General features: G+C 43.8%; 2 protein-coding genes across 6 annotated transcripts in view; both read right to left on the reverse strand.

Annotated features, from left to right (window-relative positions):
- The window catches only part of LOC106580331 (AP-1 complex subunit beta-1), a 44,856-nt gene extending 33,510 nt beyond the window's left edge, over positions 1-11,346 (reverse strand). Inside the window, exons 1-10 of one of the 4 annotated variants that reach the window (XM_014161229.3) lie at positions 11,254-11,346; positions 8,851-8,911; positions 6,706-6,811; positions 6,396-6,531; positions 5,836-6,081; positions 5,407-5,597; positions 5,011-5,232; positions 4,601-4,721; positions 4,337-4,432; positions 3,926-4,041 (exon numbers count right to left, since the gene is read on the reverse strand). In XM_014161229.3, the coding sequence (XP_014016704.1) occupies positions 3,926-4,041; positions 4,337-4,432; positions 4,601-4,721; positions 5,011-5,232; positions 5,407-5,597; positions 5,836-6,081; positions 6,396-6,531; positions 6,706-6,811; positions 8,851-8,887 (1,271 nt within the window). In that variant the 5' untranslated portion in view covers positions 8,888-8,911; positions 11,254-11,346. The other 3 variants (XM_014161230.3, XM_014161227.3, XM_014161232.3) reach the window with 3 other exon arrangements.
- Positions 11,347-11,937: 591 nt separating this feature from the next.
- gas2l1 (growth arrest-specific 2 like 1) overlaps positions 11,938-19,950 on the reverse strand; it is a 58,256-nt gene continuing 50,243 nt past the window's right edge. For both annotated transcript variants that reach the window (XM_014161224.3, XM_014161223.3), the window contains one exon: positions 11,938-18,864. In XM_014161224.3, coding sequence (XP_014016699.2) covers positions 16,731-18,864 — 2,134 coding nt within the window. In that variant the 3' untranslated portion in view covers positions 11,938-16,730. The remainder of the gene's footprint in view (positions 18,865-19,950) is intronic.

Below are 19,950 nucleotides of genomic sequence, written 5' to 3' on the forward strand. Positions count from 1 at the left end.
TTATCTTCATACCTTTCACCATGAAAGTCAAGCAGAAAACCCTCTGTGTCATGGTAATGAGCTTTCTCCCTGCCTCTTCCAGACCAAGAAAATGTGATCTGGGGGCAGTGAGCTGGAACAGACAGGGCTCCAGGGTGTGTGGGTGCGAATATGTGCAAGTACGAATGCATTTGCTTGCGTTAACACAAACAGAGCGTACTAAGTGACAACGGGAGAGCATAGGCCATTTTAACAAGCATGGCAAGCTCTGCTGATGTGCAATACAGCCTCTATATGACTAATTGAATATCAATCTCCATCACAATCGTCCATGGTTGGTTTATTACAGCAACATATCCCTGGTTGCCTTGATCACTACTGATACGGCTGTGGGCATTTGACAGACAATCCATTTTGATGGATGGAATGGTTTACCAGTAAACATCTCACCCACAGAAAAATAACAAGCCTATTTAGAACTGTACTGGCTTCCTGAGTAGACCCATTCACTGATTCATTAAAATTGTGATATATGCAATGCCTCTTCCATCAAAGTCATTCACTTCTAAACCATTTGAAAATCCATTCATAGGAAAACAAAACACTAACTGGATTAGGATTGTGCCTCATGTTCATCCAACATTTTGTTACGTTACAGCCTCATTCTAAAATGGATTAAATACAAATCCTCATCAGTTCACAATACACCATCATAACAAAAACAGTTTTAGACATTTTTGCAAATATTAAAAATAAAACAAATACCTTATTTACATAAGTATTCAGACCCTTTGATATGAGACTCGAAATTGAGCTCAGGTGCATCCTGTTTCCATCGATCATCCTTGAGATGTTTCTACAACTATTTGTATTTATTAAGGATCCCCATTAGCTGCTGCCAAGACAGCAGCTACTCTTCCTGGGGTCCAGCAAAATTAAGGTAGCTATACAATTTTAAAAACATTAGAATACATTCACAACACATTAAGTGTGTGCCCTCAGGCCCCTACTCTACAACACAAAATGTGTACGTGTGTGTGTGTGTGTGTATGTTTGCATGCGTCTGTCCCTACAGTGGCAAGAAAAGGTATGTGTACCCTTTGAATTACCTGGATTTCTGCATAAATTGGTAACCAAATTTGATCTTCATCACAACAATAGACAAACAGAGTCTGCTTAAACTAATAACACAAACAATTATACATTTTCATGTCTTTATTGAACAAGCCGGGTAAACATTCACAGTGCAGGGTGGAAAAAGTGTATGAACCCTTTGGATTTAATAACTGGTTGACCCTCCTTTGGCAACAATAACCTCAACCAAACCTTTCTGTAGTTGTGGATCAGACCTGCACCACAGTCAGGATGTTTTGAACCATTCCTCTTCACAAACCTGTTTCAGTTCAGCAATATTCTTGGGATGTCTGGTGTGAACTGCTCGACGTCATGCCACAGCATCTCAATCGGGTTGAGGTCAGGACTCTGACTGGGCCACTCCAGAAGGAGTATTTTCTTCTGTCGATTTACTTCTGTGTTTTGTTTCGTTGTCCTGTTGTGTCACCCAACTTCTGTTGAGCTTCAATTGGCAGACCGATAGCCTAACATTCTCCTGCAAAATGTCTTGATAAACTTCGGAATTAATCTTTCCGTCGATGATAGCGAGCTGTCCAGGCCCTGAGGCAGCAAAGCAGCCCCAAACCATGATGCTCCCTCCACCATACTTTACAGTTGGGATGAGGTTTTGATGTTGGTGTGCTGTGCCTTTTTATCTCCACACATAATGTTGTGTGTTCCTTCCAAACAACGCAACTGTAGTTTCATCTGTCCACAGAATATTATGCCAGTAGCGCTGTGGAACACCCAGGTGCACTTTTGCAAACTTCAGACATGCAATGTTTTTTTTGGACAGCAGTGGCTTCTTCCGTGGTGTCCTCCCGTTAACACCGTTCTTGTTTAGTGTTTTACGTATCGTAGACTCGTCAACAGAGATGTTAGCATGTTCCAGAGATTTCTGTAAGTCTTTAGCTGACACTCTAGGATTCTTATTCACCTCATTGAGCATTCTGTGCTGTGCTCTTGCAGTCGTCTTTGCAGGACGGCCACTCCTAGGGAGAGTAGCAACAGTACTGAACTTTCTCCAGTTATAAACAATTTGTCTTACCGTGGACTGATGAACATCAAGGCTTTTAGAGATACTTTGGTAACCCTTTCCAGCTCTATGCAAGTCAACAATTCTTAATCTTGGGTCTTCTGAGATCTCTTTTGTTCAAGGCATGGTTCACATCAGGCAATGCTTTGTGAATAGCAAACTCAAATGTTGTGAGTGTTTTTTATAGGGCAGGGCAGCTCTAACCATCTCCAATCTCGTCTCATTGATTGGACTCCAGGTTAGCTGACTCCTGACTCCAATTAGCTTTTGGAGAAGTCATTAGCCTAGGGGTTCACATACTCTTTCCAACCTACACTGTGAATGTTTAAATGTATTCAATACAGACAAGAAAGACCAGATCAAATTTGATGACCAATTTATGCAGAAATCCAGGTAATTCCAAAGGATTAACATACTTTTCTTGCCACTGCATGTTTGTGTTGCTTCACGGTCACCGTTGTTCCATAAGGTGTATTTCTATCCGTTTTTTTTTTTTTTTTTTTTAATCAAATTTTACTGCTTGCATGAGTTACTTGATGTGGAATAGAGTTCCATGTTGTCATGGCTCTACAGTATGTAGTCTGTTCTGGACTTGGGGACTGTGAAGAGACCTCTGGTGGCATGTCTTGTGGGGTGATTATGCGTGTCCGAGCTGTGCCAGTAGTTCAAACAGCTTGGTGCATTCAACATGTTAATACCGCTCACAAATTCAAGTAGTGATGAAGTTAATATGTCCTTCACTTTGGAGTCCACCTGTGGTAAATTCAATTGATTGGAATACATTTGGAAAGGCACGCACCTGTCTATATAAAAGGTCCCACAGTTGACAGTACTGTACATGTCAGAGCAAAAACAAAGCCATGAGGTCGAAGGAATTGTCTGTAGAGCTCTGAGACAGGATTGCGTTGAGACACAGATCTAGGGAAGGGTACCAAGAAAGTTCTGCAGCATTGAAGGTCCCAAGAACACAGTGGCCTCCATCATTCTTAAATTAAAGACTTCTGGAACCAGCAAAACTCTTCCTAGAGTCCTGATGAAACCAAGATTGAACTCTATGGCCTGAATGCCAAGCGTCACGTCTGGTGGAAACCTGGCACCATCCCTACAGTGAAGCATGGTGGTGGCAACATCATGCTGTGGGGATGTTTTTCAGCGGCAGGGACTGGGAGTCTAGTCAGGATCAAGGGAAAGATGAATGGAGCAAAGTATAAAGAGATCCTTAATGAAAACATGCGCCACCTTAGACTGGGGCACAGGTTTAACTTCCAACAAGACAACGACCCTAAGCACACTGCCAAGCCATGTCTCTGAATGTCCTTGAGTGGCCCAGTCAGGGCCCGAACTTGAACCCGATCGAACATCTCTGGAGAGACCTGAAAATAGCTGTGCAGCGACGCTCCCCATCCAACCTGACAGAGCTTGAGAGGATCTGCAGAGAAGGGGAGAAACTCCCCAAATACAGGTGTGTCAAGCTTGTAGTGTCATACCCAAGAAGACTCGAGGCTGTAATCACTGCCAAAGGTGCTTCAACATAGTACTGAGTAAAGGGTCTGAATACTTCTGTGAATGTGACGTTTTTGCAAAAACATTCTATTACCCGTTTTTGCTTTGTCATTATGGGGTATTGTGTTTAGATGAGAAAACAACATCTAATCCACTTTAGAATAAGGCTGTAACGTAACAGAATGTGGAAAAAGTCGGAATACTTTCGGAATGCACTACTTTTGACCAGAGCCCTATGCCACTGTGTTATAACCAGGCCTAGACCTGACACGGGGCCATCAACAGGTGACCTACTTGTTGGGGTACTTGCGGAAAATGTCCTTGATGACCACGATGGCCTCCTGCACCACATAGTTGACCTTGGTCTGGATGAGGTCCAGCAGGGTGCTCACACAGCGCTCCGCTGATTGCTGACAGACAGAAGAGAGACTGTCAGCCAAACACAGAGCAGTCAAGGGAGACACTACAGTAACAATTGGCATTATTCAGGCTTTTGTTACCAGATGCATGAAAAAGCCCCAACCTTTCATAGACATTTATACTACACATGCTGCTGTAAACTCATGACACACAGTCATAAGGCTAGCAGTAAAAACACTACAGTTAGCTTGACAGTTTGTTGTACTTGACTTGAAACATTATACTACAGTATATGACCCATGTACAGTATATCATGAAAGCGTTCCATCATCTCCTCGCTCTCACCTCCACTTTAATGGCACAGCGGCCGATGGCTCGGACTGCCTTCCGCACAAAGTCCACATCCACCTCAGTGGCATACTCCTTCAGCTCTGCCAGCACCTATGAAACCCCCAGCATGAGGTCACTGATACTGGCTTTTATGTTGTCTAGGAATCACACATTACTGCTTGTCCATGTTAACTACCAAATGTTACTTACAATCAAACATCATGGCTTCCATTGGAAGTAAATGTCCTAACTGTAATGATATTGTGGTGTGTGGGTCACCTGGGCGATGTTGGCTTGAGATGCCAAGCGGATCATGATGTCCAGTTTCTCCAGCTTGACATAGATGGGGTCGTTGTACTTCACAAAGAACACCTTCATCTCATGCTTCAGGATCTCTGGGCTGCACAGAGAAACAGGTACAGTCGATATCAAAAGAAAAGTAACTAGCAATTTCAATAAATTAGTAGAATACAGCCAACACATTAAATACTTTGAATGTGCTGAGGAAGCACTGGCAGGGTCCCAAATAGCACCCTAATCCCTATAGAGTGAACTATTTTTGACCAGGGCCCAGGTAGCACACTATATAGTGAATAGAGTGCCATTTGGACTGCACACACTGAACAGCTGTAATTATCTGTGACTAATTTCTGTTGGTAGGACCCCTATTTATCCCCAGGCCTTCCTACCGTTTCTGTACGATGAGGTTGATGTTCCTCAGGGCCACGTACTGCAGCTCAGGCTCTGCAGACAGCAGGGTGACCAGGGGCGGGGCCAGCTTCTTCAGCAAGGTGCCATAGTAGTCCAGGTCCTTAGGAAGCATCTCCATGAACTTCATCAGCACCTTGACCGCCGACAACACCACCGCAGAGTTGGCATGGGACAGACGGGGGGTCACCCGCTCACAGATACTACAGCGGGAGGGAGGGAGAAAAGGGCAGAAGTGAGACAAGGGACGAGTACAGATTATGGGGAAATTGATATACATTACACTTCATATACAGCAGATGATGTGGAAACTGACAGGGAGAATCAGTGCGTCATAGACAGTGTAATGAATGAGGTGGCATCCTGTGCTTTCTGACCTCTGGGACTCGCGGTCGTCACGGGGGGTGTAGTTGGCCAGGCAGTCCAGGATGAAGATCTGACCCCACTCTGTGCACTCGTTGAGGGCCGTCAGCAGCTTGTTGATGGACTGGGGGTTGAGGTCCAGCAGGTTGCTGTTGGGGTGGGACTCTGCAATCTCAGACAGGGCTGCCACGGCATTCGCTACCACCTGACAGAAGGAGAGGGTAAGTTAGACTGCAAGAACACATAACCTAGTAGACGGCAATGAGATGACGGAAGGAATTCATTTCCAAACAGCGATACAAATCTGATACCGCAAGTGCCCTTTTTTCTATACTGGGATAAATCTCCCATTCATGAAAAGTAGTACTACAGCCCTAGAGCCAGTAGTCTAGCCCAGGTGGAGGTAGTCTAGCAGTCTGGTCAGCCTGCCGTGGGAGCCTCACCATGGGGTTGGAGTCAGAGATGAGGTCCTTGAGGGTATCCAGGAAGCCCTGGTCCTCCACCAGCTGGGCGTTGATGTCATGGAGCTTGGCCACGCACACGGCTGCAGTCTTCCTCACGTAGGGGTCCTCGTCCTTCAGACACTTCCTCAGAGGCTCACACAGGTACTCAGTGATCTTGTCGACGCGGATGCAGCCCATAGTGCGCACAGCCAGGGCCCGGATCAGGGGGTTAGCGTCCTCACAGTCCTAAAAGGGGAGGAGAGTCTCTCTATGTTAGTTTTACACACTGAAGAGTATTGATACGTACATTTACATTTACGCCATTTAGCAGACGCTCTTATCCAGAGCAACTTACAAATTGGTGCATTCACCTTATGATATCCAGTGGAACAACCACTTTACAATAGGGGGGGTTAGAAGGATTAGTTTATCCTATCCCAGGTATTCCTTAAAGAGGTGGGGTTTCAGGTGTAGCTACCCCAGTTCTCTCACTTGACAGTGAGACAAAGATTTTGTGCAATAGGTCAGTGCAGTCTGTCTGACCTGGTGTTGTGCTTTACCTTGACGAAGGTGTTGACAGCCATGATGGCCATGTCAGGCTGGCTCTTGGCATAATTCATCAGGTACAGGTAGACCAGCTTCTTCAGCTCCAGGTTGTCAGTCTGCATGCAGTTCACCACATCTGGAAACAAGGCACTGGGGGAGGGGGTGCGAGACAATTACATATAGAATCATGAAGGTATGACATCAGCCACTCTTGTGAAATATAGGTTCCCTATGGAGGGAGCAGAGTCAGTATGGGCCATGACTATCCACCGCATTGTCACATGTTCAGAGGTGACACTTGAGCGCGGGTATAACACGACTCACCTGACATCCTTCCCAACGGTCATGGAGGCAATGACCTTCTTCACAGCCTCCTTCTTCTTCTCCTTCTTATCGCTGTTCAGCTCCGCTTTCAGCTCAAAGATCTCTCCTGCACAGATGGAAACAGAACATACCATTATAACAGATAGAAAAAGTGTGTGCACGTGGATCAAGACGGGAGCGTGTATTATAACCAGTCAGTGAAGGGTGCACTGCACACACTACTGTTACTTAGATTACAATTCATTTCATGACAGGAACACATGTATTGTTATAGAGATACGGTTGACCTGGAATTGCTTAAACACTGGACGAAGCTTGGTTAAACAACAATCCATAGAGGCTGGTCTATGGTGATAGGTGGGATGGACAGAGTGGTTGAGGGGTGAGATTAAAGAGCTCATGTTCAGTAATGTATTATTGCATATAAAAGTACCATGTATGTAAAATGTATGTATGTATATGTAGCAGAAAAGCTGTAAAATCTAAAAAAAAGATGTGTCCTCCGAAGAGGTGAGTGGTGGTGGATAGGATAATAAAAAAATATATATATTCAAAAAAAAAGTTAAACAAACCATGCACATATCCAAGATACATCTCCAGACTTGTTCTATTTGAAGGGCCTACTGTACATGTAGGCTGTGGTGTAAAGTACTTAAGTAGTACTTTAAAATATGTTTACTTAAGTAGTTTTTTGGGGTATCTGTACTTGACTATTTATAATTAGACAACTTTTACTTTACTACATTACTAAAGAAAATAATGTACTTTTTACTCCATTTTTCCTGACACTTAAAAGTACTCATTAAATGTTGAATGCTTATCAGGACAGGAAAATCGTCCAATTCATGCACTTATCAAGAGAACACATGGTCATCCCTACTGCCTCTGGCCTAGCAGACTCACTAAACACAAATGCATCTTTTGATAATTATGTCTGACTGTTGGAGTGTGCCCCTGGCTATCCGTAAATTAAATTTTAAAAAAAGAAAAATGGTACTGTCTGCTTTGCTTAATATAAGGAATTTTAAATTATTTATACTTTTGATACTTAAGTATATTTACACCCAAATACTTTTAGACATTTACTCAAGTAGTATTTTACTTGGTGACTTTTACTTGAGTAACTTTCATTAAGGTATCTATACTTTTACTCAAGTATGGCAATTGGGTACTTTTTCCACCACTGCATGTGCAATAGGTGCAAAGACAAACACAGACAGAGCAGAGGCTGGACTTCAACCTCTCCGCAGTGCAGCCTGTCCTCAGGTAACACTACAGATCAGTTCAGCTTCTCTCTGGGCTTGGATAGAGTGTTTACTCTCAAACACCACTCTGTCTGTGGGCTTAACCTTGAGCCCAACTTCCCCCTGGTTCCAAGGGTAGAAAACCCATTAATGAGCCTCCCTCACACCTACACACAGACAGTAGTGATGATCTGCCTGACGGACAATAAATCAAAGCGAAGGAATGCTTATGCAGCACTTGACTCCAATGTCTCATACAAGGTAAACAGACATGAAAAGACAAGTCTCCTTCATAAGCACTATATCAGTTTGAATGGTAGTGATTGGCTGGCTGTTTGGGGGCTGTTTTTGAAGAGGTGAGAGAGGATGCAGAGGGAGACAGAGAGCCGGGGAAAGCCAGAAGGACAGCAGGAGGGCTAACTTAAGGAGGGCTAACTTAAGGAGTGCTAAAGCCTGAGGCCCTAATCTTATTTAGAGGACAACCTCAGCTGTTCTATTCCTGCTTTCATCAGCCAAACACACATTGCCAGGCTGCTGCTTAGCCCTGTTTCCTACTCCTTTTGTTGATGTTGCTTTCTCTTGGCTGCAAATACCCTGAACTTGACATGTATTTTTTGTGACAGTATGTGGTTGGGAGCAATTCCTTTCTAGAACATTCTCGCTATAACATTCTCTAAGTCAACCATTGTTACACATGGTGGCTCTTCCCATGAGCGGGGTCATGAAGCTAGTTTCCATATTTTGATTAGGCCTACACACCATTTAGATTAGGGCCTAAAATCAAGTCATGACTAATATGATAAGAGTAGCCTAAAAACAGCAACTCTGAATGAATTTTGATACTGTTATGTTATATCATATATATATATATATCACTTTTGAAAGTCAAAGTGGGCCAGACCTTTCTTGGTAGTGGTGAAATACTTAGAGTCCGTCATCTTGGATCCAAATTGCCGGTTCTCCTGCAAGAGAGAGAGAGCGAGCGAAAGAATGAAAAACAGGCACCAAGGTATATTTTTCCTAGAAGGAGAGGGATCTGCAAAGAAGACAGGAAACTGTAGAAGTGCAAGTGCAGGCAAAAAAGAAGGAAGTCTTCATCACTTGAACACTTAGCTTTGATGTTTTTTTTATGCAATTACACATAGTCCATTGTGTTAAAACACATAGGTCGACCACCCCTAAAAAAGTTAAAACCCTCCTAGTCAGCACATAGGCCTACTTAATCAGCCAGCATCTGACTGGACCTGTCGTTTGGGGTCCACGGAATCTCAGTCTGCAGCGCACAGCATTATCCCTTTCCTGTTGTTGAATACCACACTTGATCCACCACCTTCATGTGATGGATCTTCCCACTAAGAAAAAAACTGACTGTTCTATGCACTAAAAAAACAACTCTGCAAAGTAGCAGGCCTTGAAAGTAACAAAGCTCCTGCGAAATTAAAAACATTTGTCTCTTATGTCACTGGATTAACACCCCCCTTCCACGCCCAACTTTAGAACTTCAGATTGGGTCTCACATGTTGATATAATGCAATATAAATGATGCTGTGAGTAGTCAGTGTGTTGACTCTTGAGTATTTCATCCATCAACATTAACCCAATTCTAGTACTTACTTTTTTTCTGCATGAGGTAGTCTTATAGATATCAAAAGTATTGACAGTATGAAAAATAATTTAGACATACAAAACAACCAGAGTACTAGAAAAATGGCACAAATTACTACCATGTTATCGCACCCTGCTCCCAAAGTGATAGTGCAGAAAGCACAATGCCTGTTGAGAGGCTGTCTGGTCGGGCATTGATAACAATGTTGCTGCCCACCACACTGGCTGGACAAGTTTGTAAATTACAGTGCTGTGGTGGTTCATTTGACAGGACCCTCATTCAATTCCCTGTGAATAAAACTCGATACTATCTTCTTTTCCCCCCCACTACTCTCTTCCCAATCTCATGCTCTCACCAGAAGAAAAAAAAAGCACAATGTTAGCCTCCTTGCTACTGGGAAGCTGTCATTGCTGACTAACTAGTCGCTAGCTTGGATACAACTCAGGCAAGAGCAGTGGTCAGTCAATATGATTCAGAAGCTGGATAAATATATTTAGGTTAAACCTAGATAGTTATGCTAGTTAACATTTTATTGAATTGAGGCGCATGAATAAAACGTGTTGCCTACATCCAAAGTGTAGGTATAAACTGTAACATGACAATCAGATCTGTGGCTCTTTGTGAAGAAATATCAACTAACAGTAAGCCTACATTAATTGCTGTGTTATGGCAATAACGGCCAGCTGTCATAATGCAAATGTAGCCTAAAACACTGACTGACTGCATCTAGCATGAAGTCAATACTTCCACAAAGACACAATTTTCTGTAAATGAATCAATATTTTCAACAGCTACCTAGTTAGCAAATGTGTCAGGGTCTAGTAAATGAGCTGAAATTGACAAACTGAGTGGTATCTCCGACAGCGAACAGAAGGCATTTGACAGCTGTAAAAAGTTATTGAGAGATCGTTATTAGTTAGCAAACAGCCAGGTTACTAAGTGTTAGCTAGTTGGCTGGAAACTTAGTTACAACAGTTTAAAGTTTCAATGTCACGTGCAAGTACAATGAAATGCCTTTCTTGCAAGCTCTAGTTAAACCCAACAATGTACAGTAGCTAACCTAGTACTAATCAATAACAGATGCTAGTTTAACGCGGGGCCCCACTAAACTATTTGAATACCCTGTAACTTAGCTAGCTACTTAGCTATGACCTATGTGGATAAGGTAGTGTTAAAAACCCTGGCAAACTATTGTTATCATAACTAACTAGCTACACATGTTCACACTTCCTCCTTGTCATTCCTAGCATCGCTAGCAAACAGTAATAGCCAACAACTGCTAGCTAACGTTAGTTAGCCAGAATGGTTAGCATTTCATCGGCTTTGCTCTCGTTCATCTTAAAAGCTAAAATTGTATCAAGCCAATTCGAATGGCACAAATCAGATTTAAAACAACTCTTTCTAACTTCGACTGATTACTCACGCATAGCTGATTAGCCCACTCCATATTTGCTTGATGAATGAACCTGCTGCTCAACAACGACTGTTCAATTTGCTAGGTACTGTAGCTGATGCTATGCTGCTGTCTAAAGAAATTACCTTCTAAAGTAGAGGCTTAAGGAGCCTTTGCCGGCATAGTAAAGCTCTTAATCTATCGACCTATTTTCAAATCCAACCCCACATAATGAACGTGCCTACTGAAGTTAAAATTAGACACGACACAGAATAAAACAGAAGAGAAAATCGACAGCAGCTTACCGTTGCGAAGTGTGTGTTTAACTTGGCCTTCGTTCCCTCCCACTTGAATAGCTATCATCGATCATGGTGTTGTTTTACTTCCGACTTCCGCAATAAGGTAATTTTAGGTGGATAATAATTAGGAAATTGACTAATTTGGTGAGAAGATTATCATTAAGTGGGTATCAGATCACGTTTTTTTTCACATTGTAAATAGACCAATCAAGCCTTTTTCTTGAATGTTCAGACAAAATTGTCAAGTAGCTATTATGCCAAAACTGAGATGGAGCTTGATCACAGTCTTATTTCAAAAGATGAAAACATTTATCTGAATACCAAAATGTCTCTCTCTCTGTGTGTCATACACAAACACTCAGACACCTGTATAAAACTAAAGAAATGTGTACGCTAAATAGAAACATGATGTGCCATGTCAATAAGGTCAGCAATGTGAGATATAGGAATGCTTCCGCTTCATCCTCTTCATCTTCCCTGGATTTTATGGTGGTTAGCACTGTGAAAAAGGTTTTGAATGACTTTTGGTTATAGGGCCTATAGCCTATGGACTTTCTAGCCTCATTTAAAAAGTTGCTACAAAACCTAGTGCATAGGCTAACCTCAGTCACCACTGGCATGATTAGAGGTTCTCTCACCATCATTTCACTAAAAGTATAAACAATAAAAACACAGTTGATAAGAGACAAATCAGAGGAACATATTTTATTACAAGAACAGCTTGACAGCAATTGAATTTTCAAGGAAGAGTATGGTCTTGGTATTGCAGTATTGCTACTTAATACAGACAAATTCCACAAATGTAAAGTACTTGTCTTCAGTACATTTAATTGTCATTGTTTGATAGAAAATAACATCAGCAAATGACGCTTAAACACAAAAATAAATTCAAATGGACATTCAAAATTGATGTGACGATCTGCTTCATTTCATTACTTTTTATTATACCATTTAGACAGAAATATCAGAGAGATAAAAGGGAGAACGAGCGAGAGAGAGAGATAATTTGTTATTTTAAATGCAGTGTTTGACAAACAAAAACCAAAAGCAACGTTGCACCCTAAGGAGAAAGTTAAACTAGAAAATAATTTTGCAATTACAGTTGAATTGCCAAACTCAATCATTAGACCATGGTTTTCAACATGTTTACTGGTAAAACCTCTGTCACTTGCTTACCCATCATGCATGTTTTAATATTTCAAACCCATTTGATAATTGAACATTTTAATTGAAAATGTATCAAAAACAAATATATAAATAGTACTTTTTTTTAAAAGACAGCTACATGTAAAAGCAATACAATGAAATGGTATTCTTCACTGACCCAACTTTTCATTGGGTCAGTGAAGAGAAAACATTTATATTGGCTAATAATGCAAACAGAGCCTACTTATGCCAGTGGAGGGTAAAATAAAAATGCAACTGAATCTTTGAGCAGTTAAAAGAATAGGCAGTGTGTAGGTTGGCTCCTCCCTGTGTCAACAAAACCTGTGACCCTCATGGATTGGCTATATTCATTGCTGGAGTGTTCCCTTAATACAGCAAAAGCATAACAGCATCTGCTGTATTGTGATTATTTGGTTGATGTGTGGACATTAATTGGCATGATAAAACATGTTAAAAGCAAATATTTTAACAACCAAAATCCTCAGGTCAAAGACACAATAATACATGAAAACATTCTCAGAAATAGTAGAACACCACCTATGGCCTCAAGTGTCTGCAGAGTATTGATAAGGTCCCTGGAACCCTGTGCATTACTGAACTATGGGCTCTGGCTAAAGCCATTAGGATAATGGAGAGCCACAGTTCTAACAACATTTTTTATTTTCCTTTTATGACTTATTCTGGGCCCTCACCTTCAGACTCTACATACATCATTGTTTTTCACTTCGAGCCATACCTGTAACTCGAGACCAATTCATAAATAAATAAATAAGACCAACAACATCCCTCCCTTCTTTTCATCAACCACGCTACCTACGTTCCCATTGACACCAGGACACCGGGTACATATTCCTATACAGTATGTACTCAGATTCAGATTGCTGACAGATGTGCACACACCACCTCTGCTTGTGCAATCCGTTTACTGAAAACCCACTGCAGCAAAAGTCCCTGTCATTCCACTGTAAAACCATTCATAGTAGTTTTACAAGCTCTAAAGCCTTGTTAAAGTGTCTACCCCACAGTCAGAACCCTGGCCTGCTCTGTTATTGATATTACCAATAAGGCAAGAGTCCATAACAGGGGACAGACATAACCATTACACTATCAATTATTCATGTCCATTCTCCACATAAAAGCACTCAAGAAAAACCTACACATATTCTCAAGCCATTTCAATACACCACAGAATACATCACGATGAACAATCCTCTACTCCAAACCAATCCAGCAAAACATGCACATGATTCAAAACTCAATCAGTGAAGGAATTTCATCCAAATATGAGACTTTTTACAACCACTAGATGTCACTGAAGACACTTTCATGAGAGATTGGTTTGTCTATGTATCTATTCTACAAATAGATTATAATCCATCTCAAATAAAATGGTTCTTTTAATTTAGTGTCGTTGAACAATTCTACATTGATAAAACAAACTGATGGTTATGGCAATGACACTCACATTGGATGGGTGTTGTTGTTGCACACTAACATTCTCAAACCACACTCAAACACACATTTTAAGGCAAAGGGAATTGTCAAGGCATTTCCAACAGCAATATTGCATAGCTAAGGCAGCATATAACCCCATACAGCAAATATTCACACATTTCATAATTATGTCTTGTTATATACACTATAAACACATATTTTTGCAAGTATACATATACATGTACAGTACTAGTCAAAGGTTTGGACACAGCTACTCATTCTAAGGTTTTTCTTTATTTTTTACTATTTTCTAAATTGTAGAATAATAGTGCTGTCATCAAAACTATGAAATAACACATATGGAATCATGTAGTAACCAAAAAAGTTGGAAACATATATTTTATATTTGAGATTCTTCAAAGTAGCCACCCTTTGCCTTGATGAAGCTTTGCACACTCTTGGCATTCTCTCAACCAGCTTCATGAGTTATGCTTTTCCAACAGTCTTGAAGGAGTTCCCACATATGCTGAGGACTTGTTGGCTGCTTTTCCTTCACTCTGCAGTCCAACTCATCCCAAACCATCTCAATTGGATTGAGGTCAAGGGAATATGGAGGCCAGGTCATCTGATGCAGAACTCCATCACTCTCATTGGTCAAATAGCCCTTACACAGTCTGGAGGTGTGTTTTGGGTCATTTTCCTGTTGAAAAACAAATGATAGTCCCACTAAGTGCAAACCAGATGCGGTTGGCGTATGGCTGCATAATGCTGTGGTAGCCATGCTGGTTAAGTGTACCTTGAATTCTAAATAAATCAACGGCAGTGTCACCATCAAAGCACCCCCACACCATCACACCTCCTCCTCCATGCTTCATGGTGGGAACCACACATGCGGAGATCATCCGTTCACCTACTCTGCGTCTCACAAAGACACGGCGGCTGGAACCAAAAATCTCAAATTTGGACTCATCAGACCAAAGGACAGATTTCCACCGGTCTAAAGTCCATTTCTCGTGTTTCTTGGCCCAAGCAAGTCTCTTCTTCTTATTGGTATCCTTTAGTAGTGGTTTCTTTGCAGCAATTCGACAATGAAGGCCTGATTCACGCAGTCTCCTCTGATCAGTTGATGATGAGATGTGTATGTTACTTGAACTCTGAAGCATTTATTTGGGTTGCAATTTCTGAGGCTGGTAACTCTACTGAACTTATCCTCTGCAGCAGAGGTAACTCTGGGTTTTCCTTTCCTGTGGCGGTCATCATGAGTGCCAGTTTCATCATAGCGCTTGATGGTTTTTGCGACTGCATTTGAAGAAACGTTCAAAGTTCTTGAAATTTCCGTATTGACTGACCTTCATGTCTTAAAGTAATGATGGACTGTCGTTTCTCTTTGCTTATTTAAACTGTTCTTGCCATAATATGGACTTGGTATTTTACCAAATAGGGCTATCTTCTGTATACCACCCCTACCTTGTCACAACACAACTGATTGGCTCAAATGCATTAAGGAAAGAAATTCCACAAATTAACTTTTAACAAGGCACACCTCTTAATTGAAATGCATTCCAGGTGACTACTTCATGAAGCTGGTTGAATGAAGAGTGTGCAAAGCTGTCATCAAGGCAAAGGGTGACTACTTCAAAGAATTTTAAATATAAAATATATTTTGATTTGTTCAACACTTCTTTGGTTACTACATGATTCCATATGTGTTATTTCATAGTTTTGATGTCTTCACTATTATTCTACAATGTAGAAAATAGTACAAATAAAGAAAAACCCTGGAATGAGTAGATGTGTCCAAACTTTTAACTGGCACTGTATATACACATGTACATATATATACACATTCATCCACTTAACGTAGTCTTTTGTACACATATTTTAGTGTTGATTTTCAAGTTGAGATAACTCTTGATCATTGGAAGTATGTTTCAGTGACAATGACATATGATCTTACTCTTGCCCCAGACTGCAGTTAACACATAAAACATCATGTGAAAAATACTACTTTGTATATTTCCACAATAAAAGCTCAAAAACGAATCAGAAGACATCACTCAATCACGGCCATGTGGATTGGCAGTGAGAAAGTGACATCATACATGTATGGCAATGAACAAGTCAGGATGCAGAGGGTTGGTGGGGGAAGGTGAGTAGAAGTGCACATATGGAATACGAAGTGTGTATAAAGTCCAAAGCACTGTTAGATGTGAACATTGTACAGTAAAGTATTGTAGAGTATTGTATTTATATATAAGTCCAATACAGATTAGATCTGTAAAGATGTCCACAGAAGGTGGGTGAGAAGCAGAGGGTGAGTGGCAGTATGGAGAATGAGAGAAAGTATCTGTTACAGCACGCTCTCCACACCAATATTTTGACAATCAAAGCAGACAGAGATGCTGTGGCATACACTGTCCACTAGAGGGAGCCAGTCCAGTTGACTTGATGATGATGCTAGTGATTCACTGCTCCTGCCTGGGGTTCTTTCCTCCCCCTCAGCCCTGGCACTTCTTCAGCGATGCATATAGCATTGGGCTTTCAAGACAGTGCCTGCTTTGTATTAGACTTTATGATTGAACAAAGCATCACCATATAATGACAATAAAACCATTCAACTTAAACAATAGTTTTCGATTCGGGATCGATCCTTTGGTAATAAATAATTAGGCTTAGAGTGCAAAGAATAGAATTGGATTCTGAAACCCTGACCGTTATAGGTAGGAAACGGCCTGACTGCATGACAAAATGAGGGAGTGTGCGACATGCTCTATAAAAAAATAGTCTGTAGCCCGGTCTCCAGTCTATTTTAGACAGTAGTCAGTTTTCATTTGACAACAGACTCTTCTATATCAGCATCATCAGGATTAGTTAGTTGTGTGTTACATCCAGGCCTCAGTGTCCAAGCCGCTCTCTGACTCCACAGAGTAGGAGCGGTCCCTGTTACCCATGGCGGGGGAGCGTGACTGGGGGTGGATCAGGTCGGCAAAGGCCTGGTGCAAAGCCTTGCGTGAGGGTGAATGGCCGTTGGAATGGGAGCTCTGAGGGGACTGTGGCGGGGTGGGCGTCTGGTGGGGAGTATGGTTGCCCCTGGCCTGAAGGTCTCTGTAGCTGACTGGGGTGGGGATACGTGACGGGCTGTTCCCTGGCCGGTTGTCTGTACGGGGTCTGATCCTGGGCCTCAGCTTGAGCTTGTAGATGGAGGGCACCCTGTCAGCCTTCTTCCCTGCCCTCTTGGGCCGGAAGACTACACCCCCATCAACAGCATCCTCATTGGCCAGGGGAGGTGGTGGGGGAGAGTACTCTGAGCGTGATTCACTCAGGCTGAAGCACATGGAGGAGCTCTCACTGGAGGAGTCTTCCTGGAAGGAGCAGTCCTCCGAGGGGGGCAGGGGGATGGGCGAGGGACAAGACTCTGGGGGAGGGAGGTCATCGTTGGGGTCTCCATCCTCCAGGTTGTAGGTGAAGCTTGGTTGGTGATCCTCCAGAGGGACGTCTCCCTCAGGCCCTGAGCCCCAGCCCAGCTGACCCTGCTGGCTCTCCATCAGCACCTCTACTAGAGCACCACTGACATGACCCCCCCCATTCATGCTCCTGCGGTGGAAAGGAAGTTGTAAGGGGGCATGGCTGAGAGATATGCCCAGCTCCGAGTCTCTCCGGCCAGGCAAGGAGGACAGAAGCTCCCCTTCCTCTATGGAACTGGAGATGGCAGGGAGCTTCCTGAGACCTCCAACTCGCCCGCCCCAGTGCTCTGGTTCTGCGTGCCCACCGTTGGATAGTCCGCCAGGACTATGGCCATGCAGTGGGGCCAGGGTATCCTCCAGGCCTCCACAGGAACGTGGGTTAGTTCTTTTGGACTCCCGGAGGTCAGGCAGAACTCCTACCTTACTCCCCACGTTGAGTGAGGAGTTGGAGGAGTTGGAGGAGGAGTAGGCCGAGTCAGTGATGTTAGGGTCAGCAGAGGCATGCGTGGGCAGGGTTTGGGGCCCAACCCCCTGCTGTGGGTGTGAAGAGGCGGGAAGCTGAAGGGTCCCCCCCCCTGTGGGTCTACTAGGCCCCCCTCTGCACTGCCCTGTGTTAGCCAGGAACTCAGCCTCGAAGCTGCGGTACAGGTCCTGCTCTTTCTGGGGGTCCAGGTTGGGCAGGATCTGGAAGTTATAGCCTAGCCCCTCCTCCTCAGGTTCCTGTCGCTCAGAGCTGGCCCACCCCCTGTGGCCATGCCCATTGGAGCGAGGGCCGTGGGAGGTTCGAGGGGAGCGGGGTCCATGCCCATGGTGGTGAGGGGAGCGGGGGGAGGAGGAGTGAGGAGACCGCCGGCCTGCCTGGGTGACTGTGGGCAGCAGCCTACTCCTCCCCACTGAGGGGGAGCGTGGAGCGGGGGGCCTGGGAGCCACTATAGTCTTCTTACTGAGGCTGCTGCTCTGAAGCCCTTTGATAGGTGAATTAGAGCAGGAGGACGATTGTCTCCTGGAGAAACCTCCATTGATTCTGGGGGAGGCGGGGGGCAGTTGTTTGGTTCTCAGCTCCTCTCGTCTGTCAGAGGATGGGGGCTGCGAGGCCCCGTGACGGGGAGAGGGTCCAGGGCTGGGATCGCTGGTCCGACTCCGGCTGGGCATCTTCCCCTGGCTGTGGGAGCGCAGGGCCTGGAGCCTGCGGGGACTTTCGGGCCCGAGAGAGCGGCCCCTCTCCCCACGTGTGCTCCTGAGCCCGTCAGAGGGGCCCTGTGGGGGGCTGGGTTTGAGGATGGAGGCAGGGGCAGGACGATCCCGGGAGTGGCTGCGTGTGCGGGGCATTGGGGGGCGCAGGGATGGGACCTGTCCGCCTTCTCCAGGCCTATCGATTATATGCTTCCCCTCCTTCCTGTTAACCAGCAGCACCACCTCCCCTCGGCGGGTGCCCCCCAGAGAAAAGCGGCCTCCCCCTGTCCCTCCTCCTCCTCCCTTAGAGGAGGCTGTAGAGGAGTCGCTGTCCCCTGATAGACGGCGGGTCACTGGCAACAATGACGAGTCCTTAGACCTGCAGAACACAGAGGAAGACAGACAAGGAGTTAATTATAGTTGCAGTATCTTTGATTTATTTCTGGCCTGAAATTGTATCATTGGAATAAAATAAATATAACATTATATATATGTTTTTACATTCATACTAGTTTGAGAAAAACAACTTGCTCAGACCCCATTCTCCAACCCAGCACACCATAGTGCCTATGCCTCACCCCACTCCCCTGGCCCAGAAAGGTTTATAGTAAACACCATCCACCTCCAGTCCATGATGGGATCTGTGACCTCCAGGGATCATGAGGAACCTCCCTGCAGGCTTCTGCTGCTGCCTACCCTGACGGACACACGTAGGGCCGGGTGCTTCTCAGAACATTGGGCTGGATCAGGCTCAGGGATTACAGGGAAGATGAGAGCAAGTGGGGGCAGGATTATAGGCCCTGTGGATTTACTGACCCCACACACATCCGCAGAGAGAGCTGCCTGCCCTGCTTTCCCAGAGCTCACCACACCACTCCACTGACACGCACCAGTGGGGCCCCTCAGGACAACGTACCATCCAAGACAGGATACAACTAATGACTTACAGCAAGATAGAACACAATCAGTAGAGCTCTGTATCAGTGGCCAAAACAACAACCTGATAGACATGTCTTTCAGAATCATGTGCTCTCTGGTAATATCCTGTAAGAAGAATTAACTATATCCGCTTTCTTTACTGACATTCTTTATGTAACCACTTCTATAATGCTCTGTGAAACCAGAACAAACAATCAAGAAAAGATTATTGTACGTTATATAAACAGGGCAAAATAAATTAGTGACAAGGTTGAAATGTTAATCAAATATTGCCTTTTAATATAATGACGTAGGCAAACCAATATTGACTTAGGATGACTGCATTCTGACGGCTTGACATAACGAAGCACATGGTGTTTTCCCTCCCAGGTTAGCCCACCTGTGACCTACTTCCTAGGGGGAGCAGCAGGGCCTAGGGGTGCAACAGTTGTCAGTCAGATTAACCCTTATCTAGTCTGGTGCACTTGGAGGTGCCGACCTTGAAGGGGTTAACCTGTCCCGAGGCCTGTTGCTGTGACGCCGGGCC

Source organism: Salmo salar, chromosome 20 (genome assembly GCF_965601325.2).
Source record: "Salmo salar chromosome 20, fSalSal1, whole genome shotgun sequence".
NCBI lineage: Eukaryota > Metazoa > Chordata > Actinopteri > Salmoniformes > Salmonidae > Salmo > Salmo salar.